We start from the raw sequence: 26,593 nt of genomic DNA on the forward strand, positions 1-26,593 counted from the left end.
TTCAACCACTGGTTTTGACATTAGAACACATAGACTGTGACTAAGTAATAAAATGCAAGGATTTTTTTTTTTTTTTGGCCCCTTTAGGCACCATCCATCCCCTTGTCATATTTTAAAGCCTCAGGTAACAAACCCTAAGACCCACAGGAATCTTTACACCTGTGGAGAAGAGATTTCTAAAACTCAACATCAAATCCACTTTTGATTTTCCCTTGAGTTTGTTTCTGTCAATGTTAGGCAGGTAACACATTTCAGCTTTTAAGCCATGAAGTGATCTTTTTTTTAGAAAAAAATTGCATTCACAGCTTTAATCTTATATTTCCATGCGTATTGAGTTAAATGTTGTAAAACTATCAATTCTGTCAAAACCTAGCAAAGAGAAAACAGGACACCATGCAATCTTAATGTCCAAACTGACTAGTGATTATCAGAAATTAAATGTGCAGGAATTCCAAATCTTTTTTGATCTGAGATGTCTAGATAACTTTTGTTTTTCCATAATTGTATGAGGTTTCTACATAGTATTTAAGAATCAATTATATTGCAATTGATGTAATTAACTCTAATAATCCATTAAAAGTCAGTAGGAGGGCTATTCAAGTCAATAGAAAAGAAGGAGTATATTATGAAGGTGTTATTAACCTATACAGAATTTTACTAGACATTTTCTTTTCTTACATAATAAATACACAGTGGTTAGGAAGGCTGTCATTATAATTTAATGTGAACAATAGCCCATCACTTCTTTTCCTATGCAACCCTTAACTAATTCCATGTACCATGCACAAGTAAAATGAAACCTTTTCTAATCAGGGTACAGTCATATCAATCATCTATTACTCCACGATTAAAGAAGAGGTCCTTACCCAGCTAAGTGGGAGAGAATTGGGTGCTTAGCAGAAGTTTCAGACCCACCTTTTCTTTTAGTTGACAAGTCTCCATTTCTGAAGGCTGTCTGCACAGTGTAACTAATCAAAGAGTAAACAGCCATCCAGAAAGTTCTGTATTCTGAACAAGTATTCAGAATGCTCCAGCAACCATCAAATCATCATTGAAGCAAGGCTACCCACCATCTAGAACTTTGGAGCGTTCAGCAACTTTTGAATTAAGTGAGATGAGACCTCCTCAGCCTCATGGCATTCTACATACCCACACCACTTCCTCATCGTCTTGCTTGGCCCTGGCTGTGACCCTCAGAGGTATTTAAAATAGCCATCCTCAGTAGAGCTGGCCTTATCATCCCTGGGACTCCAGGTCACAGAGCAAGGCCTAGGGGCTCTGCCTGCTCCCCACCCCTTCTCCATCCCTGGCTAAATGAAGTCAGGAGAATATAATTTCATCACTGATCAACAACCAGACTGCTCTCTGGAAGGACCTTCATCTCTCGCTAGGTCCCAGTTCTGCTTTTCCAATTTGATACCGACCAAAAATACCATCTACATGGAAGGACATTTCCTTATCATTCTTAGCCACTGACCCTACTATAGACTTCATTCGGAATATACAGTGTCAGCCTCACATATGCATCACAGTAGCTGTCCCCAGCTGTGTGGACAGCAAGCATTACCGGGACTAACACCTTTGACACCAAGAACAGCAATGCTCACAAAGGAGCCCCCCGGGGTTGTACATGAAAGAGGATGGTGCTTAGAATCACAAGACCTGGGATGAACACGGGCTTTGCCAAGAGCTAGAGATGTGATCCAAAGACTATCACTCCTGTCTTCTCATCTGTAAAGTGACTGGGAAGGGGATGCCTATCCGAGGGCTGTTATTACATGAGCCCCACTGCATGAGGATTGCGTAAGACCAGCATGGGAGAAACAGGCTTGTGAGTCAGAAAATATCACACAAATCTGAGACTGAGCTCACAGCATGGTTCGGTCACCAAGAACTCTCAAAGCCAAGGAGAAAAGGGATAAAACAATCACCCTCAAACTTTGGTGCACATGAGCTTCATCTCGAGACATATTTCAAAGCTCACATGGCTGTTTTCCTGGTGAATCCAATTTGAGCCATAAGCCGAGAGGCCCCAGAATAGGCAGCTGGCTGAAAATGGCTTCCCATTCATTCATCAGGTATTTCAAGCACTAGGAAGTCTTAGAGGATACAAATAATGACAAGATAGAGCTTATTGTGGAGCGACTGCAGATCTACATGCAGAAAGAAGACAACCATCCAGAAATAGATAAAATAGAAGGCTCTGTGTGGCACAGTAGAAAAGACAGCAAGTAGGTGAGACCTCTTGGAGCTTGTCCCTAGAGCCCTGACATACATAAATCTGTATTCCCTGGAAGGAAATTCTGGTTCCCTCTGGCTCCTCAAGTAAGCACGGCAGGTGCCCTGTGTCCCCTCCCCCACGAACATTACCTCCCGGCCCGAGAGTCACCGTGAGTCATTGAGTCTCGGCCAGGAATCAAGGAGAGAGTGTGGGTCCCAACCCCTCTCCTGGAAAAGCCAGGCCTCACGGTGAAGGGGCATCTCTGACTCAAAGGGTTCATCTCATAGATGGAAGAAAGAACCCTTTTCGCTCTGGAGAGCTCCTGATGTATGTGGTCCAGGCGAAGATGGAAGAAACCCACCAGAGGCATGGGCAGCCGCAGTGACTAGAATGAGACTTCCCCTCTGAAGGTTTCACTTTGAATCTCCTCCCTAAGGCCAGTCCCGGAGAGAGAATCTGGACACAGCAAAGCAGTGGCTTCAAAGTCACAGCAACTTTCCACATGCCTGGGAGGGATGGAGAATGTCACCTTCCTTTTTTCTGAAACTCCCAACATCACTTTGTATAGGTCGCAAGAACACAAAGAGGCTTGGTCCCAGAGTCAGGAGACCTGGGTTGTCGTCCTGCCCCTGTCAGTGACGAGCTAGGCAACAACCTCCCTTTTCTTTGGCCACATCGTTTTCCAAAGAGGAAAAAAAAAAAAATCAGGATCCTGACGTCTACGTGAGCTACTTCACAGGGTGAACGTGGGGGCTAGATGAAAACCTTCTTTGAAAAGTAGAAAGTGCCACTGAACGGTAAGACATTAATAATATTAAAGGCCCCAAGGGAACTGGGCGACCTCTGAATTACCCAATTTGGTTATGAATATTGTCCCCGTCATTTGCTCAAGTTCTTACAGTTATGAATATTGTTCCCCCCCAAATCTGTTCAAGTTCTCGCTGCTGCTCTGCTTTGAACGTGGAAGCGGGCCCTCTGATAAGTTACCACCAGAGCTTGCTTCGCACAAACAGACCCACAAGACTCGCCCGCAGGTGCTCCTGAATGCCCTCCGGCTCTCTCCAGGCCCCCAGAAGCTTGAAATGCCCCCATCCGGCCCAGCCCGCTACACAGACCCGGAGGTACCCAGGAACGTCTGACCCCTGTCGCATTCATGTGACACCTTTGTTCAGTGCAGCATTCACTTGAGAGGGGAAAAAAATACCTCAACCAGGAAATACATCTTTTACTGCTATTTCATCCTCCCCTCACGTGGCGCTGGAATATCGCTTTAAAGAACATTCTTGTGGCCTTTCCAGTTCTTTTCCTTTAGGTCTGCAAACACGAGTAACCCGTCCAAGGGGAAACTACTCCCCAGTAGAGCCGTTCTTCAAAGGGGACTTCTTCGGGCAGGAAAAGGGAATGTCTGATACCAGAGCTGAATAAACACAGTCATCAAGCCCAGTGCCAGACTGGAAAACCAGGCCCTCTGAGCAAGCAGCCGGCCAGCCGCACACCTCAGACATGCTCGGGCTCGGGCCCTCCTGTCCCTGTCCTTCTCGGTCCTTCTGGCTCTGTCTCTGCTTCTTTTTTCCCCTCTTCCATTCTGTCATCTTCTTCACCAAATGTCTTAACGCTCTTGGGTCTCCAAGCATTGTTTGTATTATTATTCATTGACTGAGCTACTGGGCTCTGCAGGTTTCAAAGCCCATTTCTGAATCACAAACCATTCCAGCATCTCTACTCCTACAGCTTACCTTACCTCGAGGTACCTCTAGTGCCCCCCGCCTCATCCCGGGGGGGGGGGGAAATGACAAATTCACAGACTCAGAAAGAGAATTGTCTACTCTGGGTTTTGAAAGAGTCCAGAAACTATAAACCCATTTACAACTCAGCTTAGTGTCTCGGTCTACAGAAGTACTTCCAAATGTCTAAGCTAAATTTATACCATAATTAGTTTTTCCATGTGAAGAGCTGGTCATGAGTGAAATTCCAAAACATAGGTCATAGCAGGGCTCAGGTTTAGAAATTGTAACTTGTCTTCTCCATACTGGAAAATTATGGGGTTTTCTTCTTAAACAATTATAGCCATAAACTTATGGTTATTCAGATAATCTGGACACTAACTAGTTTTAACTATCTGTTTATCCATACATACTCACATGGACAGAGACAATTTTGTGTGGATGTCATTAAACACATTATCAAATCAATTAGGTCTTCAGCCACCCAAAAAAGTTGTCAGAGGGTCTCATACTGATTGGTTTCTTCTTCGTGCTTCAACTCTTCCTTAAACATCTCTTTGAAAAAGTAGTTCTTTGATGATAAATATACTTGGAAAAGGTTTATAAAAGTCTCCAGTCCCTAATTTTAAAATTAGAAGTCAATTCTTTAATTGACTTAGCTTCTATCCGTAACTGGTTTCTGGCTCACTCCTTATCGTAATTTGCGAACGTCCCATATAAAATGCCTCTCTAATTGGCTTTACAAACTTCAGATTTCCACAAAAGCAACAACAAAAAAGAGTCAAAATAGAGAAATGGTCAGTCAATACCTGGTTAGTAAGGGACTTCTGGGACCCAAAGCATTACTCCTTTTTTTCCTAGTAGTAAGCCCTTAACCTCAACTGCTCCGTTTTTTCCCACTGTCCCATCAACATTTATGCACTGGAAGTTAGTCTTCTAAAAGACTAGTTGAGCCCTACACTATACGTTTGACCAGTCGGAATGCCTTTGATTACTACAGGGTAATCATAAGAACAATCCAATGGTCCTTGATGTCATGAATCACCACCAACAGAAAAGTCCAGAGTAGCCACGAACTGGTAAACTTATTTTCCTATTTGCCAAGAGCTGTGCAGTGTCTACTTTAGGAGAAGGAGAAAAATATTCTAATTCGGCTGCTCTGATGCCATATGACAAGCAACACCTGGATATTTAGAACTAATCTCAACAACAAATAGATTTTTTTATATGCTTTTTGTATAGACACCACATTCAACGGCTTGTCAAACAAAGAGCAATAAAAGTCAGTGACTATTTTTAACCAGTAGGAGTCTAAAATGCGTGTAGATTAGGTTCTGGGTTACACAATCCTTGGCGCAAACATCCCCTTAGATGGGCTGAGGGGACAAGGTGGGAGACATTCATTTCACTTACCTTTGCCCGGGTTTTATTTGTTCTGCAGATAATAAACTTTGGACTTCTTTACCCAACCAGTCATCTTGCACAAACAGTAAACTCTCTCAAACTTTCTGTTCCCATGAGACCCTTGAGAAAACAAAATGGGGGGGAGGGGAAAGGCATGATTAAAATCTACGTTCTTTGGTCAACATCCTAGAATTGAGCAATTTCTTGACATCTTAAAAGGGACTGTCTGGCGTCAGGTTGAGAGTTAGTAAACTCCCTATTGATCAAATGACTGAAATCAGTAACAATGGCAGTCAGGATTCTGAAGTGGCAAACTCGTTCTGAAACTATCTCCTGATCTTCCACGCAACATCATGAAAACCTTCCCCACATTTATCCCACATGAACAGTACTTGCTAAACTTCTAGATCACACAGTTCTATCAGCAAAAAGATTTGAGATATATACAATTGTGTGTTTTCGCTTATAAATTCTATGTGTATCACAGTACTCAGCGTATCAAAAATAAACACACCCTGGGGCACCTGGCTGGCTCCATTAGTAGAACAAGCAATTCTCAATCTCAGGGTCATTAGTTCAAGCCCCACATTGGGCCTTGAGCTTACTTAAAGGTAGATTTATAGATCTCTCCAAAAAAAAACCAAAACAAAACAAAAAACCTTTACTTAAGATGAAATTTTAAAATAAAATAAACAGAAGATTTACTATCTTCCTTCTGGACCTCGAGGGATCATTTGAGATTCTCCATGAAGTACCAATATTCTACTTCTGAACACAGTGTTTTAAGAACACAGTGACCTGGAGCACCTGGGGGGGCTCCATGGGTTAAGCGTCTGCCTTTGGCTCAGGTCATGATCCCAGGGTCCCGGGATCGAGCCCCGCATCAGGCTCTCTGCTCAGCGGGGAGCCTGCTTCCCTTCCTTTCTCTCTCTGCCTGCCTCTCTGCCTACTTGTGATCTCTGTCTGTCAAATAAATAAATAAAAATCTTTAAAAAAAAAAAACCCACAGACACATTTAAGAACACAGTGACCTACCACTGTCCCAAACTCAATCACCACCTTGCCCTTATGAAAACCCGTTCTCAAAAAAAGATCTGCCGTCAGTCATTATTAGCACCTTATGGGAATGAGGGCCCATCATTATATTAATGCTTCCAGCAGGATTTGCATTTTAAGCATGTGCCTAACTAGGAGAAGAAAGCTTTATTTCATGTTAATGCAATATCAGGAATGTCAAAATAATATATGATAGTTGAAGGATAGAAGACTTTTCCTGGCGGCCCCCCCAAGCAAACAAGTTGGGATGTCCCTTACCTAGCAGAAAGGCCATGGCAGCACCAGACTTTGTATATAAAAAGGGTTTAGGGACTGCAAATTATTTAGAAAAGGGAAGAGTGGGGATGACACAAGTTAGGAGATTTTTCCTAAGGCCAAGCCCACGTTTCTACTTAAATCGTATGTCATTTAGGGAGTCAGAGCTGGGAGCTAGCTAGACATTATAGAGGAAGAGCTTAAGTCCTCCAAGTCATGTCCGTGGCCCTCTGAGGACCAATTTGGAAAATCCTTGATAAACTCCCACAAGGCTGACATGGAACGTCAAAGGCTTTGTAGCCTCATGTTGAAGCAGAAAATTTCTATAATCCAAGGGAAAAACTCACTTTTGCCACAAACAATCATTCCCAGGTACTGACATAGCTGAAGTACTTAGGTTTACATGAATTCACAAAAAGAGTTTTCCCAGAGAAAAGATAATCAGTCATCGAGGTTATTTTCATCTTCATGAATATGTAGTTGAAATGCTTTAAAAATCAGAATAATCCAGGCGCCTGGGTGGCTCAGTGGGTTAAAGCCTCTGCCTTCAGCTTGGGTCATTATTCCAGAGTCCTGGGATCGAGCCCTGCATCGGGCTCTCCGCTTGGCAGGGAGCCTGCCTCCTCCTCTCTCTCTCTGCCTGCCTCTCTGCCTACTTGTGATCTCTGTCTGTCAAATAAATAAATAAAATCTTAAAAAAAAAAAAAAGTGGGCAGATCAGGTGCCCATGAAAAGTTATAAAATGGCATATCTAGCCTTAGGCACAAAACAACATAACCCCAAACACTTCAAGTAAGTATCCCCTACCCAAATGAAGAGGAGGGTATAATTAAAATTCATGAATTTCCAGAGAAGTAGGCACAGGCATTTCAGACAGATAAATAAATTGGTAGGAGACATGGGAAGAAGTTTAACTTAGCAAATAATGCCCAGGGGACACAAGACTCACTAGGATGAGAAAAGCATGCATAGCGGGGCAAGTATAAGGTACAACGTTAAAGTTAATGGAGGAGTCTGGTTATATATGTCATTTAGCCAAAATTCAGTTTTGCTTGAAACATCTATGTCATTAGGGCAAAATATGTGTTATGATTGTTGTTTTTTTTTACTTAAAATATCCCCTATTACGGCCTTTCACGTTAGGTGAGATAACATAAGTGAACAGACCTAAGAAAGCACGATACGATACCAGCTTCACGGCAGGGAACTTGACAAGCGTGTGCAGGAATTCTGCCTGCTCTGGGACCTTTCCGGGCTTTGACCTTTGTTTCTGAAATGTCAAGGGATCTCTTGTGTCATCATGAGTCCCCTCCCCCAATCCCTCAGAGCTGTTACCGTGAAATGGACATGAACTGTGCCAAAAACGATAAGACCTGAGGATTGCTGAACACCACCAACTCTTCTGTCAACATTCCTGTCCTGAAATCTCCTTTTACTGAACAAACCTAGATCACCTTCCACTAATGACATGGGAGAGAAGAAAACTGAGGCAAATTGTCCATTCTCTCTCTCCAAAAGGTAGTTTTCAAGAGGGAAATGGAGAGATACCACCTGTCTAGTTTCTCCCGTGTTTTCTGGGTTCCACATTTTGCTCTGTAATTGTCACAAGTCGCTCCACCTGTTCATGATCAAACTGCCAAAAGGAATGGAAGCTCACCAGGAGCAAAATCTGGCTTTTCGGTGTCTTGTATATTCCCCATCACAAATTTAAAAAGTTAGCGTCAGCCTCCATGCAGAGCAGGAACTCAGCGTTAGGCAACAGAGGACAGCCTAGTTTTGCTCAGATGTTTGAAAGAATGCATGTGTCGATCAGATCATCAAATGGACCACCAAGCTATGGATCTGATAATCACAGATTTCAATCCCTTCAACTGTTGAGGAAGTCAAAATGACTAAACCGCAAGTTATCATATTAGCGCTTACCAGTTTCATGGCCACATACATGGAGTATTGAGATCTACCGCTCAGCAGTGGATTGGGGCACCTGTCCAGTCAAACTGGAATGGAGATGGATTTTAATCTCCACAAGGGCAGAGACTGTGCTTCTGTAGTCCACACGATTCCCCAGTACCTACCACAGCGCCTGCCACCTGGTAGGTACGTTCCATAGCTTGTCATTAAGATGATCACCACCATTTCTTTCCTTCCTGGAATGCACAAACCATTCCCCTCCTGTGGGATGGTCCCTATTTCTCCAGCTCCTGGAATCTGGGATGGCTGGTGACTACTTTGATAAACAAAACATAGAAGTGACCTGCATGACTTCTAAGGCTAGGTCTTTTTTTTTTTTTTTTTTTTTTTTGCTTTTAAAGATTTTTATTTATTTATTTGAGAGAGCGCAAGAGCAGGGGGAGCAGCAGAGGGAGAGGGAGAAGCAGGTTCCCTGCTGAGCAGAGAGCCCAATATGGGACTCGATCCCAGGACCCTGAGATTATGACCTGAGCCAAAGGCAGATGCTTAACCAACTGAGCCATTCAGGCACCCCTAAGGTTAGGTCTTAAGAGGCTTTGGCACTCGCAGGTGGACTGTAGAGCGCTTGTGCTGGGAGAAGCTGGTCACAAGGTAAGAAGGCTGATTACCAAGAGGCCAGAAGGCTCTGAGGAAGCCCAAGGTAACTATGTGGAGAGAAAGAGATTCCTGACTAGCCCCATGCCAGACATATGACTCGGAAACCCTTTAGCTGGCTCCAGCTACCATCTGGAACCCTTTAGCTAGCCTCAGCTACCATCAGACCGCAACCGTATGAGGGACTCCAAGTAAGAACCATGCAGCAGAATCCATCAAACTCAAGAACCAAGAGTGATAATAATAAATTGTTGCATTAAGTCACTAGGTTTTGGAGTAGTTTATTACCAGCAACAGATAACTGGAATAGTGTTCAATGCTTATTAAATAATTTATAAAAGCAACCACTTAGAATAAAGGGTTCCCAAATGAACCCAATGAAATCCATTAAATAAATTATTAAGGTGATGTCAACAATGGTAAAGACTATCAGAAAAATTGGACAACTCTGTGGATAATTAAGGCCAAGAGGAAATCTGTTACAGGGTAGAGAAAGTAATTTTTTTTGAGAGTGGAATTTTCCAGATTCACTAACCATCTTGACTACATTCATTAGATGATTGCTCAATGCTCTACTTCCCTTTACACAAAATAAACTCATGATTGTGTTCCATCCATGATTCTAGGTGCAAAGCAAGAGAAAATATATTTACCAAGAAGGACCATGGGTAAACAAGGGAAATAGATTTTGTGGAGCCTGGTTTTTCTATGAAGACTCTAACTCTTCTCTCTATTCTTTTAATTTTATAAAATAGACTTCAGTCCAGGTACACTGTGTAAAACAACTAAATATAGCCAGAGATCAGGGTGGGTGGGAATGGAAAAGAGAGGCTAAATACTGGGCACTAGCAGCTCTTACATCATCACATCCCCCATAATTGTGCTATTATGCACACAACACTTCAGCTAGATACGGTCGCCACTTCATAATGATAAAAAGATTAATTAGTGACATGATCCATATCTTTCACTTCTTTGATGGTTGTAAATAAGTCTGAGTCATTCTACTATTATTTTTACCATAGACACAATAGTCTTACCCCTTTTTGATGAGGAAAATAAATACCAAGAGGATGTCTTTAATCTTCTACAGGGTTTTAACTTTGTGCCTTTCTAGATGAGACGACACCAGGGTCTCGCCCTCCCTTTCCTGAGTATCCTTTTCTTACGGCCGAACAGGTCCTTTCTAATACCCAAGTCTACCCCACCCCCACCTCACTTACACAATACTCCCCACTTTGCCCCAACATGAACTCACAAACCCCACATTCCCAAAGAGATCCCAGCTCTGCCAAAGCACAAAAGTCATGTTTGGAGCCAAATGAATAAAATATAGAAATACTTTGACTAACTCTACACAACCAACTTGATTATGTGTGTATATATGTGTGGGTGTGTGTATGTATGTACATATATACATGTATATATATATATATGTGTGTGTGTGTGTGTTTGTTTTAAACTACATTGGCCATCTCTACAGATCCACTATCCCAGATCATTACCAAAGTCTCCACTTTTTGGCTGTGTGGACAGGACACAGAGCTCAAACTGAAGGTCACCTGTGGAGCTTGGAAGACAAGAAAGGAAGACTGCTTAGCTGAAGAAGAAACTAGGGCAGCCATTAGAGAGAATCATCAGATTCTGCAAACAGGACCCTTGAATTCTAACTTAAATACATGGGACTTTCTTATTTGCTAGTGATTCTGTTGTCATGCCATCCAAATCAATTCACAACAGTTTTTTGTCTGGTATTATCTAGCACTGGGGAATAGAGAATTGATTAAGATCTGCCCTCAAGAATCTAGAGAAAATGGGTTATGGAGGGATGACCACTTGGATTTACTCTAGCAAGGACAAAGAACATTTGTGCCTGACATTTTTTTTGTTGAAACTCAACAAGCACCACCTTTGTCCTTCTAAGCTCCCCTCTGTCCCGTAAGGGCTGAAAGCCTGACAACTACATTCCCAGACTCCTTGAGCAGTAGTGTTTTGGTCCTCCCTGTCATTGAGAGATGCTCTTGCAATCCCTGGAAGATGGAGGGAAAAGCCATGTCTCCCTATCAGAAGCTACAAGCAGGTGTGTGGGCACTGGCAGAAAGCAGACACAGGGCTCTGTGTCATTCTACTAAGCTTCACCCCCATCGGTGCTGCAGACAGCTGAGATCATTGGAGGCGATCTGACGCCCTGCTGATGCCTTCACTTGAGATCTCCTGAAAGTCAGCAACAACGTCCTTGACCTTGACCCTGATTCTCACGGTGATTCTGGTCTTCTAATCCTCTACCCTCTTACACTGAATTCCTCCCTGATGAAATACTTTGAGTACCGTCCGAACGTGATAGGTATGTTTCAGTAATAAACACCTCTCCGCCCCAAACCCTGAATACAACAAAATACAGTTCATTTCTTGTTCAGGTTATAAGCTGAGTGGTTTCTATCTTGTAGCTCTATCATCTGAAATACACCTCCTTCAAGATCCAGTGGAAGAGAAGAAAGAAACAGGAAACATACATACACTCTTAACTCCCTGGACCAAAGGTGGCACCGTACTTATGTTTACACTCCATTACCAAGAATCGGTCCTCTGGCCTCAATTACATTGCAAGAGTGAGGACATTATGATCTTCCCAAGGGCCCAGGGAAGAGAGATCATTTGGTGAAGACATTACATTGCATCTGCCACAACAGGCTTCCGTTTTTCTGACTAAACTCGCCTATAATAGTTCATACCAGATATGGTGTTCTGTAACAAAACACTAAAATGTGTGGCATTGACTCTGTGGTCAGGTTGCTAGAAGCAGATATGTTGGTCTGCATGGCTGGAGAGCCATTACATGCAGTGGAAAAATACTTGGCAAAACTGCTGCTTTTAGTAACTTGAAAGTCAGACCACATGACTCTTAAACTTGTAGGTGAAAAATAGCATGTGTTGGTTGTTATTGGCTGCTTTGGTTACCATAATAGAAGAAGATATCAGGAAATAATGAACCTGGGGCGGGGGTTGTGTTTTGTTTTGTTTTGTTTTTTTCTTTAGCAAAGGTGAGAAGAAAAAGTAATTACTAGAGCTCCCTTCTGGTATCGATTTCTATATTCCTCAAGGTAAATAACACTTGCTGGGAAAACAAACAATTCCCGACAGCTCAGGGACTAAACAAATGAACATGTATCTGTCACTCACAAAAAATCTCATGTGCATGTTCCTGGTTGGGCAGCTTCTTCTGGGCTGCTCTTCTCCAAGCAGTGATTTGGGAATCCACATTCCTTCCATGCTCTACATCTATGCATGGATGATATCAAAGCATTATCTTGCCAGAAGATGGACAGAGAGAGAACAGAGAAGCTACCTGTGTCTTAACTGAGCCCCAAAGGGACACATCTCTCTTCATCACAGTTCATATTCCGCTGATGGGAACCAGTCCCGTGGTCCCATATCACCGCAAGGGAGGCCGGGAAATGTAGTCTTCTCCAGGAATTTGCATCCCAGGAGCACCACCGCTGGGCAGAAGGGGAGGATGTATCTTCATTGGCCTGCTAGGCACCTCTGTTGGGAGACTGTGATGCTCCTTTCTTTTTTTTTTTTTTTTCTGCTGCGGTATCCTTTCTTTCCCTCACATTCGTAATAAAGCTTTGTGCTCCTTCGAACTCCTCTTCCCTGTCCCTTTTGACAACTACTTTCTCTCTTTTGTCTTTTGTTTGCTTTTCCTTTCCCCTCTTATTTTACTGTTAAGATAATGAATCTGCAGCATTCTACTGTCTGAGAAATTTCTAAGCATGAGGTCAGGAGAAAAAGATGGGGCTGTCATCTTGTCCGAATTGAGACCTTTCCTCCTGTCTCAATTCCCATCTTATTCTCACTGTGGGAAGTGACAGGCCTGCAGAAAGGGGCGGTCAGAAAGATCTAACAGAGCCAGCAAAATTATCTGCGAGGTTGGTGATGCTTTTCCTACTTCCTTGTTCCATGTTCTTTGGTGGTTTTTGTTTTTTCAGGGTCCGTGCTAGCTTTGGGATGAAAGTTTCAAGTGTTCATTTTTTTTCTCTTTATTCAGTTATTAAAAGAGACTACCCTTCATTGCTGGATGAAAATGACAAACGTGATCCAGACGGTTTCAACTATTTGATAACACGATGAGAGAGGAGTTTCCTTCACTCACGGAAGCAATTTTTATCCATTTTCAGTTTGAAGGCAAAAAATAAGCGTTTTTTGAAAATGTGAAATTTAAATATTTATGACGTGCTAATGCCAGATTCCTCCATGAAAGGTGACCAGTCCAGGTCACTAGGGCTCCCTCACAGCCTACCTAACCCTACACTTTATTTGGTGGGGGTTGGGGGGGGGGGTTGTGCTTAGGACAGAAAACTAAGGCCAAAGTTCCTAATCCAATAGCTCCTGTGCTTTGGAATCATCCCCAGTGTAGTGAGGATTGGCCTGCTCAGAAATCCGAGTTTTCTAACTTTAATTGGAATCCATGTCCAACAAGACCCGATTCTCTCAATCCTGTGTCATTATGCAGCAAAGAGTCCCAGGGAAGTCACGGCCTCTCAGCATCTTTCTATTTCTGTGTGTGCTCTCTTCTCTGGCGAGGTAGCTGACTTGAAGCGAGAGCCCTGGAGCCCTGACAAGCTCCTCGAGGCCCTTTTGAATATAAGAGCGCTATATTGGGGGCAGCAAAAATAATAACAATACCAAAATGCTTTACATCCTTGCCAGATATTGTGCAAGCCCTGCGATATTTAATCCTCTCACAAATGTTACAGGAACAGGTATGAGAATTATCGTCCCTATTTTACAGATGGAGAAACTGAGGCTTGGAGAAATGAAGTCACTCTTGAGGAGCTATCATTATTGATTTTTCCTTCAAGAACTTCAGCTTGATTCTGTTTGACTGTTGATCCACTCAACTACTAGTCTAATTCCATAAAAGGATCCCAAAGAGTTGGAATAAGGACAATGGGAGGAGGGTAGGTTGAGCCTCAGAAAATAAGGGGTAAAAATGCAAATTTTCACAGAAATGAATCATAACAATAATAACTACCAACATTTCTTGAACACTTGCTACATTGCCAAGCACTGCTCTAAATCTTTTATATGGGTTGGGGCACCTGGTTGGCTCAGTGGGTTAAGCCTCTGCCTTCGGCTCAGGTCATGATCTCAGGGTCCTGGAATCGAGCTCCACATTGGGCTCTCTGCTTGGCGGGGAGCCTGCCTCCTCCTCTCTCTCTGCCTGCCTCTCTGCCTCCTTGTGATCTCTCTCTCTTTATGTCAAATAAATAAAATCTTAAAAAAAAAAATCTTTTACATGGGTTAACTATCCACGGAATCTTCATAACAACACTTAGAGACGAGTGTTATTTATTCCCATCATCTTAATTCTTTTTTTTCCCCCCCAAAACTGAAGTGCAGGGGAATTAAGTTTCAGGATCACACAACCAGCAATCAGCAAGATGTAGAGGACTTGAAATAAGAACATCAAGAACCTATTTGTCCTCCATGGAGGTAAGAATGGGCAGACTGGAAACATAGCTCTGGAAAGTTCTTCAGCATAGCTCACCTTCTGTGACTCACTCACACAGTCCGAACCATCCCTCAGGCAAAGCAGATCCAAGGCTCTGGTGCAACCTCTTTCCTCCATCTGAACAGAGGAAGTTTTGGATGATGGCTGTGGTCCTCAGAACATCCCTCATCCCTCCCTCACCAGACCACGAGGGTTCCAGTGCCAAGGAGCTCTTCTGTCCTATTGAAAGCAAAGAATGGTTGCCTGTGAAAAAAGTACAAAGAGCAAGCAAATTTAGTCAGTTTATGCAAAACACAAAATGGCATCTGCCATCTGGAAAAATACACCAAAGCCGTAAGCCGTCAAGCCCCTTTCAAGACTTTGGCATATAAAATCAACATTTTTTTTTTTTTTAACGTCTGAAAGGTCCATGTGAACTCCCAGTTTCATTAAATATAATTCCCTCTTCCCCATTCCTGCCATTGGCCGGCCGCTCCCCCAGCACACACTCCTCCCAGTTGAAATATACACACATACGTACATATTCTCCCCCTTCTCAGAGGCACAAAGATCATTGGGAGGGAGGCCTTGACAACAGAGAGCTTTCAAAGAGAACATTTTTTTAAAAATCACTCATAATTACCTTCTTCTTTTACATTTAAAGTGATTTAAACAAAAACACTCACTTTGGTATTGCGTACTTCTACATATCTGGAAGCTAGTTTTTCACTGACATTCCAGCGGCCCCAGAATTGTGGGTTGATGCTGCTGCTGACGTCACAACCATAAACTCCTGCTCTTGCCTCCACCTGTGCTCATTTCAAGGCCTTCCAGCCGGCTGAGATCAAGGAGGGTGGCACTCGGGCTTTGCCTGGGTTTCAGGCAGGGCGAGCGGGGCATCCAGGCAGAAACGCATCCATCACACAGGCATGGAAAGAAGATGCTGTCGGAGCTTACTTAAGAGTTATGGTTACCGGGGCAGGAGCTGAGACCTGGAAAATCACCATGAGGTGTAGGAGGGGGAAGCAGATCACAGCACATGAACTGAGAAGGGACGGAATCATGGCTGAGGATAAAGTTAAATATGGGTTTGGATTCAAGGAGCCTGGAGCATGGTCAGAAAGAGCCAGTTAGGGGCACCTGGGTGGCTCAGTGGGTTAAAGCCTCTGCCTTGGGCTCAGGTCCTGGGATGGAGCCCTGCATCGGGCTCTCTGCTCAGCAGGTAGCCTGCTTCCCCGCCCCCCCCCTTCCTGCCTCTCTGCCTACTTGTGATCTCTGCCTGTCAAATAAATAAATAAAATCTTGAAAGAAAGAAAGAAAGAGAGCGGGAAGACAAGATCACTGACCAGCGCTCATGAGACGGTAACTAAGAGGCAGGACGTGATTCCCATGGGGCAGCCGTTTCTCACCCATGAGATCACCGGCAGAGCAGCTCTCTCTAAAGGCGGGTCCTTTATGTCTGAGAAGACTGGGATCCGGGGAGGTAAGGTCACACTGCTGGTGGCAGGGTCTACATTTAAAGATGGGTGGTCTAATTTCAGAGTCCATCCTATCACCACCCTGTTTGGGGGCCTAGCCTGTATGTAGAGCCCAAACAGGAAAGTTACATATCCCGGGACTATGAATTTTCTCCTGGTTGTCAAATGACAGGCAACGTTTACTTCACATACTGCTCTATATTTCTCTATTCTCTACGATAAAAATATTTCAAAGATTACTGGGAAAAGAAGCTAAAGCGTGCCTCACGTGAGGGAAAGAAGCTACAATTTGGTTAATGAAGAAAACTTGTGTTCTCAGGAACAGAGGAGCCTCTGAGGCCGGAAGCAGGAGCGAGGGTCTGAGTGGCAGCCAGGATTGGTCCCGGGGCTGTTCAGATCAGATTTCATCGCTGTCTGTGACCGGGATACACCTTTTATCTGCAATCGTTCAGCTCTTCCTAGGCCGATGCCCTTCCAAGGCCCAGGGTGATTCCCAAGGTTGGACCTTTGAGGGGAGGAAAGGAGTGCTGGGGTGTGGGGGGTGGGGTGGGTGGGCAGGGGTGATGAGCTGGGAGCAGTTTGCATCTCCAGGGCTGACCTGTTCAGAGCATCAGATTCTGCCCCTCTTTCCTTAGTACCATTTGATCACGTGTGTTTGGTCCCCCCCCCACTGAGTCAGGGTCATTCCCCCTCAACCCCCGACTCAGAAGGGCCTGGTGACAGGTTACTTTCTAGTTGCAGCAAAATTAGGGAGACACAGTGAAGTTTCCTGAAAGCTGGTGTGTTACGCATAACCTGCTTTAACAGAAAGAGGCATGGCCAGGAGTCTGCCAGAACTCCCTTAAAACCCTAGCTCAGCTACTTATCAGCTGTGTGACCGTGGACAATTTATTTAACCACTTTGGTCCTCAGTTTCCTCATCTGTAAAATGCAAGATGCTAGTTAGAAGGACTGGATTGGCTCATTATATTACAAAAATAATAATTATTATCATTTATTTTCATACTACACTATTAATATTATTACTATGTATTATTAATAGCATATACTATTAATAATAATAATTATTATTAATAATTAAATTACTATACTATTCCACTGTATTATTACTATCATCGGTGATAGTGATAACATCAGATTCCCTCACGGTAGAAGACCCGCTCCTGCCACTTCTGGGACGTTGCCAAGTTGCTACAGAAATGATGTGACAATGGACTCCAATATATTATTGAAATGACATTCTCCAACTCCAGGGGCTGAGGAGCTGGTTGCCACCACAGAACCCCCTTTAGGCCAGTCTTTTGAGTGTCATTTACACCAGTTTGGAAGTAATCTGCCTGCTCGCCCTTCCAGCAAAGGATGTCATGATCAGCTAATGGAAAGTGACAAGAAGGGATATAATGAATGAGAGAGAGTTAAAGTTTGGGATAAAAAAAAAAAAGAGCCTTGTTCTTTTGGGGAATGCACAATGCTAAGCATACCATGTTAAATCGTGCGTGTCAAATAATGGACTAATTAAGAATCTTCATCCAGTTTTTTTTTTTCACATCTCATTTTTGTTGTCCTTTCGTAGATGTATTTTTCAAATTAGCTCTTAGCTCTTTAAATAAGTACAAAGGGGAGAGCAAAAAAAAACAAAAAAAAAAAAAAAACAAACTTGTCCATCAGAGAAGCCAAAGATAAATGTAAAAGGAAATGCACCAGGAATGGAGATGAGGGCTTTGCAGGATATGTTGGGAAGTTTTATAATCATAGCAGCAACTTCTTAAATAATGGAATTTAATAACATATAATAAACTATGATCTAGTAGAACTCTGATTCAATCCCACTAATTGTTTGAGCCAGCGAAATGAAGGCAAAGTTTATCGTGCCAACACGCTGCTAATGCCATTGAACACCGCGGGGGACAGACAATTGTTCCCAGCTGCCCACCTCCTCTCACCCAGAGGGCACATGGTCGCTGCCCTCCAAACACCAGGCTGAATCCCCAACTTTCAATGGCAATCCTAGTTCTAGGACTTTAAAGTCACAGAATGTAATTTTTGCAATCAACAAACTATTGTATTAAGCTGAGAACAGAGGGATAACTAGATACAAAGCCTCCAATTAGGTTATAAAAAATAATAACCAATATGCTTCCACGCTAATGCCAAAAAGTACAAAAACCTATAATAAATCTAATTGAGCACATGATCATAAGCACTGTTTTTCTACCTACATAGTTCTGCTATATTAAGGTATACTCCAAATAGAGAAACACTTTTTTTTTCATTGTTATTGAAAAGGGTGCGCTTTTTTTCTTCTTAATTTGGATCATTTTACCAGTATCAAATAATGGGAAGGTGTAACGAAGGAAAAATTTTCTCTGTCAGTACTCATTGATTATGTTTAAGTGTAAAAATGAAGAAAGGAATTACAGCAATTATCTGGATAATTCAGATCTCCCCCAAAAGATTAGAGGTCTCTAATAAAAACATATTGTTTTTGCCTGAATTACTCAGATAATAGCCTTAGTTTTCACTTTATAAGTGTGGACCAGGCTATTGACGAAAAATCTTTTGTAATCATTTAAAAGGGTGGGGTTTTTTTTCAGGTTTTTCTGACAATTCAGAGTATGATTTCTTTGTACCTAAACTTGAATGTGCCTCAAAAAATACAATCTAAAATTCTACAGAACATTTTGCAAAGCAGCTATTTAATTTACTAAAAAAAAAAAAAAAGACAACAAATGTGCAAAATAGGTATTCCCTTCCCTTTCCCAAAGAGGTCCATGAAATCTTGGTGACTTTTGGGGGCAAAAAAGGGGAGTGAAATACCTCTGTAAACTGAGAGTCTAAAAACAGGAAAATTAGTCTTGTGCCACGGCTGTGAGCAGCTAATAAAGAAAACATCGTTAGAAGAGATTAAGGTTCAAATCAAGGTCAGAAAAGAGACTGGTTGAGGGAAAATGCCATGTCCCAGTGCGTAGCAGTTTAAGTGAGACAGTTTCCCCCTGAATCAGTCTTAGGTTGAAAAATTACACTGTTGGGGTTAATAAAGAGGCTGGGCATTTGTTTGGACTGAGACTTCAATTAAAATGTTATTTGGGGCAGCCAGAGCTAATGTCTTGCTTAGAGGTAAACTGAACCGCCTTTTAAGAGGTTGGAGGAAAAAAAAAAAAAGAAGCAGCAGCAGAAGAAAAAAGACCACCTAATCTGTCAAAGACCCTGAATAACTGGCAGGAAGAATTGTGTTTGCTGGATCTGTGCCCAACTCAGCAGTGAGCATTCTTAAGGGTTTTGTGACATCATCTGGGACAGCTGAGGTTGTTGGAGTTTGTGATTGTTGCGCTAGGTCAGGAATCTGCTGTTCAGCTGAGCCTTCTTTGAGACAAAGAAAAAAATCTGGGTGGTGTAATGTGCCAAGGTTTGGGCTTGATGTTTTCGTTTTTGGTTCTGGTTTTTAATGCCCCAAAAGAGGTGGGACCAAGAATCCCAGGTCTTAGTCTCGTGATTCTAGCCCAGGAACAAAAATTGTTGAATACAGTTCATTGAATTTCTCTGTCCATACCGATTTGCCCACAGTTCAACAAAACCACCAAAGTTTGCTTTCATTTCACTTCTTTAGGGTAAGTGAAAATCCGCCCGGAATAAGCTCCTCTCCTCTGCATTCACTCCTGGCCTCCACCGGGATTCAGTACACATGTTTGCTCTGGCCAGCATCAGGCATACCTTGGTCAACAAAGCAGACACGTTTTCTAGCCTTTATGAGGCTTAGAGCTTGAGGGAAGGGAGCGCAGTCAATACGTAGAAAGATAAGTAAATATATAATTACAAACTGGTAAGCTTAAAGGAAACAGTGCGAAGCTGGGAACAGAGTCCTTTCCTTTCCAATCTTCCTCTCCTGTAAAGCCCTGAGCAGCAACTGCCGGAAACCCTCTGGTTAGAGCACGGGGTGGTTGGGGAGCTAGTTAATGGTAGATACAAACTATGTGACTCTCTGTTGGGGAGTCTGGGATCTGGTTGTGGAGATAAACAGTGTGATGCACAGAGGGAAAGGGGTGGGACAGACTAAAACCGTGGGGACTGGAGCCAAAATGAACTTACAGAATGGACTTTGGGTTTTTTTCTGTCAAAAGAGTGGTACAAACAAAGCAATGGGCTCCTATATATAAAGGTGCAGAACCAGAAAGGGCCCCTAGGGCAGGGAAAGACACTGCTTTATGGGAGAAGTGGGGCCAGGTGACCACACCATAGGAAAGGTGTGCTGGGTTCACAGAAGAACATGGGAACCATCCCGATCGTGCACTTCCTTTCTGCTGTGCAGTTCTTTTTTAAAACCAAGACAAGAGAATGGACGCAATTAGTCTGACTCTCAAGTCACACTGAGCCCCAAGGTCCAGTTCTCTCCAAAGTAGAGAAAAAAAAAAACCTGTGAGAGCATGAATTCCCCACCTCCACCATTCCACCCAAATTAAAACAAAATAGAGCTAATGGAATAGGTTTGGTCTTCAGAATAGTCTTTAAGACAGGGTTGGTTGAAAGAGAAGTGGCAGACCGTGCCTTTAGCCTGAGCCCCACCGCAGCATCGTGCAAAATGGGAAGATAACGCTGTGAAAGGAAAATGCCAAAAATGAGATCATTGCAATGGGAACAAGGGAACCAGCAAGCTGAGAAGTAACACACCATCATGAGCGCCACGTCTGTCCAAGTTGTGGCAAAATCTGCCAAGCCCAGATTGACTTCATTAGTCACTTAGATGCACAGATATCACAAAAAAAAAAAAAAAAAAAAAAAAAAAAAAAAAAAAAAAAAAAATCCCCCTCCTCCTCACTGAGAAATAGTTGATCATTGGCATAAATAGAAACCGATTAGAACATCAATTCTTCAAAGCATAAACATTTCATTCACCAACCAGTTGCTATTTGGCCCGTGGCAATTAAGGAAGAACCTGTGCAATGTTACCACCCCAAAGGTGTGATTATAGTCAGCTTCAGCAGGGAGTTAGGTTGGATGTGGATTCCTAACAAAAGCGGGGTGAGCTGGCAAGATGACATCTTCCCAGACACAGTCACGGAACTTGGAGAGAAGCAAGCATTGCTCTATTAGCCTTCTTCAGCCCTTCACTCCTTCCGGTCTACTGGAACCAACCTGATTTTCATTCAGCAATTCTTCGTCAGGTACTTTCCAGATGCCGGGCATTGTGTTGGCCATTGGGAATTCTGCACTGAACAGGACAGCCAGAAGCTTGCCCTCTTATCCTTCCCAAATTACCTTCAGCCCGCTCTGCCCCCGTACCCGGCTTAACTATTTTCCAGAGTTTTCAACACAGCCTGATACCATACCCCATCTGTAGGCACCTCTCACTCACTGCCTCGCTCACGAGCTCCACGGACAGAGACTCTGTCTGTCTGTGTGGCATTCCCGACATCTAGGCCACATCAAGGGCTCAAAGAATATTTGTTGGATGAATAAAGCTTACGTTGTAATAATTTATTGCAATTATGGTGAGCAGAATAAAAGAAAACTCTAGCTGATATGAGCCTGTATCATTCAAGTGTCTAACTTAGGAAATGAGGGAGGCCCTTCCTGAGCAAATACTTTGAAGTGGGCCCCTAAGGTGGGGAGTCCGTCCGGAGGAAGGGTTGGGGAGACCTTGTGCGCACGCGCGTGGGCAGCCGCCTGTACAAGGGCGCTGGCGGGCAGGGAAGCAGCAGGAGCAAGGCCAGGGATGTGGAGACTCGGGGAGGACGGGCAGTTCCAGGAGATGAGGCAGGAGCCCAGGACAGAAGCCAGATTATGCAAAGTCTTGTCAGGCACATTCAGGATTTTGGACTTTATCCTAAGAGCAGTGCGAAGAGTTTTAGGCAGTGACACGATCACAATTCCCAATTCATGAATCTCTTTAATAAGCACAAAAGCAAGCATTTAAATCTGAGCCCTCTGAAACTGACTGGGCCTAAGAAACAACTGGAGTTTTCAGCATGCTTAGAAGAGGGAAGTATGAAGACCTAGTCATGTCTCCTGGGTGTATACCAGAGGTGCCACATTATAACAGGCCACAGCTAACAGATGGGAGTCTTGATTTGGTTTGTTTTGGTTTTTAAGGGACTGTAATCTAGCTACAGAGAGCCAGTGAGCACCCAAGAAAACTAAAGGAAACTTAGGAATCACACAAGAACAAGTCTGCCTGTCCTCTGCCTGTGTTGAGGCCACCACAGCCACATCTGGCCCTTCCTGGTCTGGCAGGACAAAGGTTGGCTCCTCTTCCTCCTCCAGGCCTCCCCCCGGGAGGCTCTGAACCCCACTGCAAGAGCCCACGTCCAGGTCGCCAAGCACAGAAGCAGTGTGTCTCCTCAGTGACACGCACGTGCCGCCCGCCATCCTGTCCCTCACCCCACCATCATGGTGTCTCACCTGGGACCCAGCACCAGGACACAACACACCCAATCGGTGCCCAATAAATACTTGTTGGATTAATATTAGAGTGCGTTATGACATCATTTCCTTACAGCTCTGCCACAAACGTTTATGGAGTGCCTACTTTGTGCACAGTGTTGAAGCTTTTCATGCATTCTCATTTAATCTCCACGACAATCTCATAAGGCAAGTATTATTACGCCCAGTTGGCAGACAAGGAAACTAAGGCTCAGAGAGGTGTGGCGACTTGCTTAAGATTTCTCTCACGGTGCAACAGGGAACGCACTTCTGTTCCTCTCCTCAGCCCATGGTCTGATTAATTAACTGGGCTTATGCTCACCTTCTCCCTGAAGGCTTCCTTGATACTCCCTGCTTCCCTGAAGCTAAGCCTCGGGGCTCCTAAAGTGTTTCGTGTCAACATGTATTCATAACTCTCTGACCTAATGTCTTCCCAGCCACCCTGTGACTGCCTCAGATGGGTCTGACTTATCATTATCATCAATGCTGAGCACGGTGTTTGGCACAGGATGTGGCGGTAAATTAATATTTGTTCAAGAATAAATGGATGGATGAATAAACCCAAAGGCGATCTCATATAAATTCTAAATTCGCCCTTTAAGAAGCTCATTAAGAAAATACATTATACACACACCCTAACAGATAAATTGAAGAGTGAGCATTCATGTTGACAAAAATTCAACACCATCTACCCTTTCCTCTGCTTCCACCCACAGCGGTGGTCCTTTACGTACTGGTTTCTCTGGTAAATTGAAAATCTGGTTTATTTTCAAAATTAGAGATGCCAATATTGTGCCATGACATAAAGAGAGAAAAGGGAATCGTGAAGACATGTGTATGACTACGCATGAGTCATGGGTCCACGCACAAGCTGAGAGGCCGCGTGGTAGGAGCAAACAGCAAAGGGAATTATTCACTGCCCCCTGATTTTTCCCTCAGAAGTACAGAAAGAGCTTTATTTCATTTAAAAAGGAAGAGGGGAGATATTGGTTTTTAAACTTGGAATATACCCTGTAGAAATACTTCACATACAAAAGCTAAACTATTCCCAACCAATCACAACTCAGAAGTTGGAATCTCCACGACGAGATTGCTACACTAGAAACAACCTGTTTATTAGCTCATAAAAGACATGTCACTGAACAATTCATAATAGGGGGTCTGAGGGAAATAACTCACCCATTGTGAAGTCAATGTTCAAATCAATATCCCTTGGGGAGAAAAATATTGCTCATTGATGGAGATTGATTTTTCTTTTTCTTAAGAAATTCTCGAGGGGTAAACAACATTTTTTTTCACAGTGAATGTAACTCAACATGCAGATGTCAAGGTCTATGTCTCCCTATCTTCATTAATATGATATTCAAAAATTATTAGTGTAATTATAAATACCTTTCCACCTGTTGAAAAATAGACTCCAGTTTCATTCTTTAAAATCTCATTTTAATATCCAAGCAACATGACCACACAGCAACTTGATTTATGTCCTCTGCTTCACTTAACAGCATTCTTACAGGCAAGATAATACTTTTCCATATTATAAAACAATAAAAAGTTAACAGAAACCCCAAGAAAACTGGGTCCTAGATTTGTTTACCTACGAATTTAGTGACTAGTTTTAAAAAAAAAAATCTGTTTTTCTTCTTACCCTTCCCATTCCCACTTGTACCCCCGAATGATCACAGCAACATTGAATCTAGCCATTTACTAACTGCTTTCATGAGAGCAAGAAATTTTAATCGGCAAACAGAAAAGAAGGCTGGGTCTAATTGGTTTTATATTTAACATGTTGCTTCAAGATGATGAATCTTGGGGGTGCCTGGGTGGCTCAGTGGGTTAAGCCTGTCTTCAGCTCAGGTCATGATCTCAGGGTCCTGGGATCAAGCCCCACATTGGGGCTCTCTGCTCAGCAGGGAGCCTGCTTCCCTTTCTCTCTCTTCCTGTCTCTCTGCCTACTTGTGATCTCTGTCAAATAAATAAATAAAATTAAAAAAAAAAAAGATGACTCTCATAAACTTATTTATAAGACTGTAGTTTGCTTACATTTTTTTAAATTCATAGATTGCCCTCTTGGGTCAAATGTGTGACCAAAAGAAAGCTTGCCTTCTACCCTTTTGAAACTCAGAAGTTGCATAAGAAAGGACAGATGGATGGTTTGGGGAAAAAAGAAATGTCGTTCAATTAATGTTTGTTGAAAAGGGTGTCACAGATCATTGGCAGAATTTCCACTCATTGGCAACTCCCCCAAGCAGCCAACGATTAATTGAGCACCCAGACTACTGAGTTCTATTAGGGGAGGAGAATGATGTGTTGGTGATGACAGAGGCAGAGCTGGGGAACCAACAGAAGTGTAAATGGATGAACCATCTTTGACAATGTAGGAAGAACATCACTGATACCTTAGTAGCCAAACATTCAGTTTTTGTTATTTGGGGGATGGAGATGGATTCATTATCAAGCCACATTCTTATATCCCATCCCCCCATCCCCCCCACCCCCCGTGTCTAAAAGAACAGATTTCTTAAATGGCTTGAGTAGACGAAATTAGGAGAACACTTCAAGGACTGTCACCCTGTCATGACCTACAGCTTAACTTTAGGAAAAATTCAAACCACACTTAATACACTGTTTTTTTTCTCATCTAATAGTGTAACTAAAAGTGTATCATAACACACTAGATGTTGTATAGAACAAAGCAAAGCAAAAACAAAAAAATGAAATTAAAAACCATTTACAGGAGCGCCTGGGTGGTTCAGTGGGTAAGGCCTCTGCTTTCAGCTCAGGTCATGATCCCAGGGTCCTGGGATGGAGCCCCGCATCAGGCTTTCTGCTCAGCAGGGACCCTGCGTCCACCCCCCCCCCACCTACCGCCTGCCTCTTTGCCTACTTGTGATCTCTGTCTGTCGAATAAATAAATAAAATCTTTAAAAAAAAAAAAAAAACCATTTAGGACTTAAGCCTCTCCTAAAAATTTGTGTCTGTTGGAAGTGAAAAGAACATGATCTACCAGAAAGACAAAAATTAATATTTATTAGTCTTTTCATCGTCTACTTATTTAAAACTCAAAAATTATTTTCATGCTTTGGTAGGGCTATCTGGTTGCTGATCACTTCAGAAGCGTTTCTGCTTTTATCACAAATTAAGAAATGTGGACATTGAGAAACTGAGACTAGAAATACCTACAGACACTGGGAACAAACTACAAAAATGAGCAAATTACTATGATGAGCAAAGCAGGGAAGAAGAGATATGGTCCTCTAGGAAAACTGGGGTAGCCACGAGCAGATCACATCTGGGATTTGCTTCAAACTGACCTGGAACCAGAATGGATCTCCAGACTGTTTTATGCACAACACAGAAGGGGCACTGTGGCCTGTGCTTGAGATCCTGGTGGAGAGATGGGGGGAGTGAAAAGTGAAATCTGCAGAAATTGACCAAATGGTTTCTCTGGCAGGTCCAGGCATAACTTTACCCCTCTTAGGGTGATCCATGAGTGGGGGTCTGTCAAAAGCTTCCAGCTAACCCTCCCACTGAAGCAGGGTTCTGAAGGTGTCAGCAGGACTTGGTTGACTGGACCATTCATGGAGCTTCGGTTAATTATTGACTGATTAAAGATTGCCCTTATCTTTCCATCAGGACCTGGCTCAAGACTTAACGGTAAGCAATTTAGAGCCAGTGCGCCCTTACCCACTTACCCACGTGTTTTTGTGTGTTGATTGTTGTTTCTTTCTTAATTCTCCTTTGGGTCACTTTAGCTTGTTTTTCCCCATAAATCACATTCAGATCAGAATGGCCAGTCCTTACAGGGCTTGAGAGTCTTGGAAAGGACTGGAAACAAGAGGGCCTGGGTCTAAGTCCAGGTATAAAAGCCCTGAGAACTGCTGCTTTTTATTTTATAATTATTATTATTATTATTATTATTATTATTATTATTTTGCAAGACTTTGCTTATTGGGGCAGGTTTCCCCATGAAGCCTCT

The 26,593-nt window shown here is 43.0% G+C and overlaps 1 protein-coding gene across 1 annotated transcript in view; it reads left to right on the forward strand.

Moving 5' to 3' along the window:
* Nucleotides 1-26,593, forward strand: part of LOC123389690 (translation initiation factor IF-2-like) — a 53,594-nt gene that overhangs the window by 17,447 nt on the left and 9,554 nt on the right. The window contains exon 3 of the mRNA XM_045071905.1: nucleotides 3,157-3,342. Coding sequence (XP_044927840.1) covers nucleotides 3,157-3,342 — 186 coding nt within the window. The remainder of the gene's footprint in view (nucleotides 1-3,156; nucleotides 3,343-26,593) is intronic.

The sequence above is a fragment of the Mustela putorius genome, unplaced genomic scaffold (assembly GCF_011764305.1).
Source record: "Mustela putorius furo isolate JIRA1106 unplaced genomic scaffold, ASM1176430v1.1 tig00003993_pilon_pilon_pilon, whole genome shotgun sequence".
Taxonomy (NCBI): domain Eukaryota; kingdom Metazoa; phylum Chordata; class Mammalia; order Carnivora; family Mustelidae; genus Mustela; species Mustela putorius.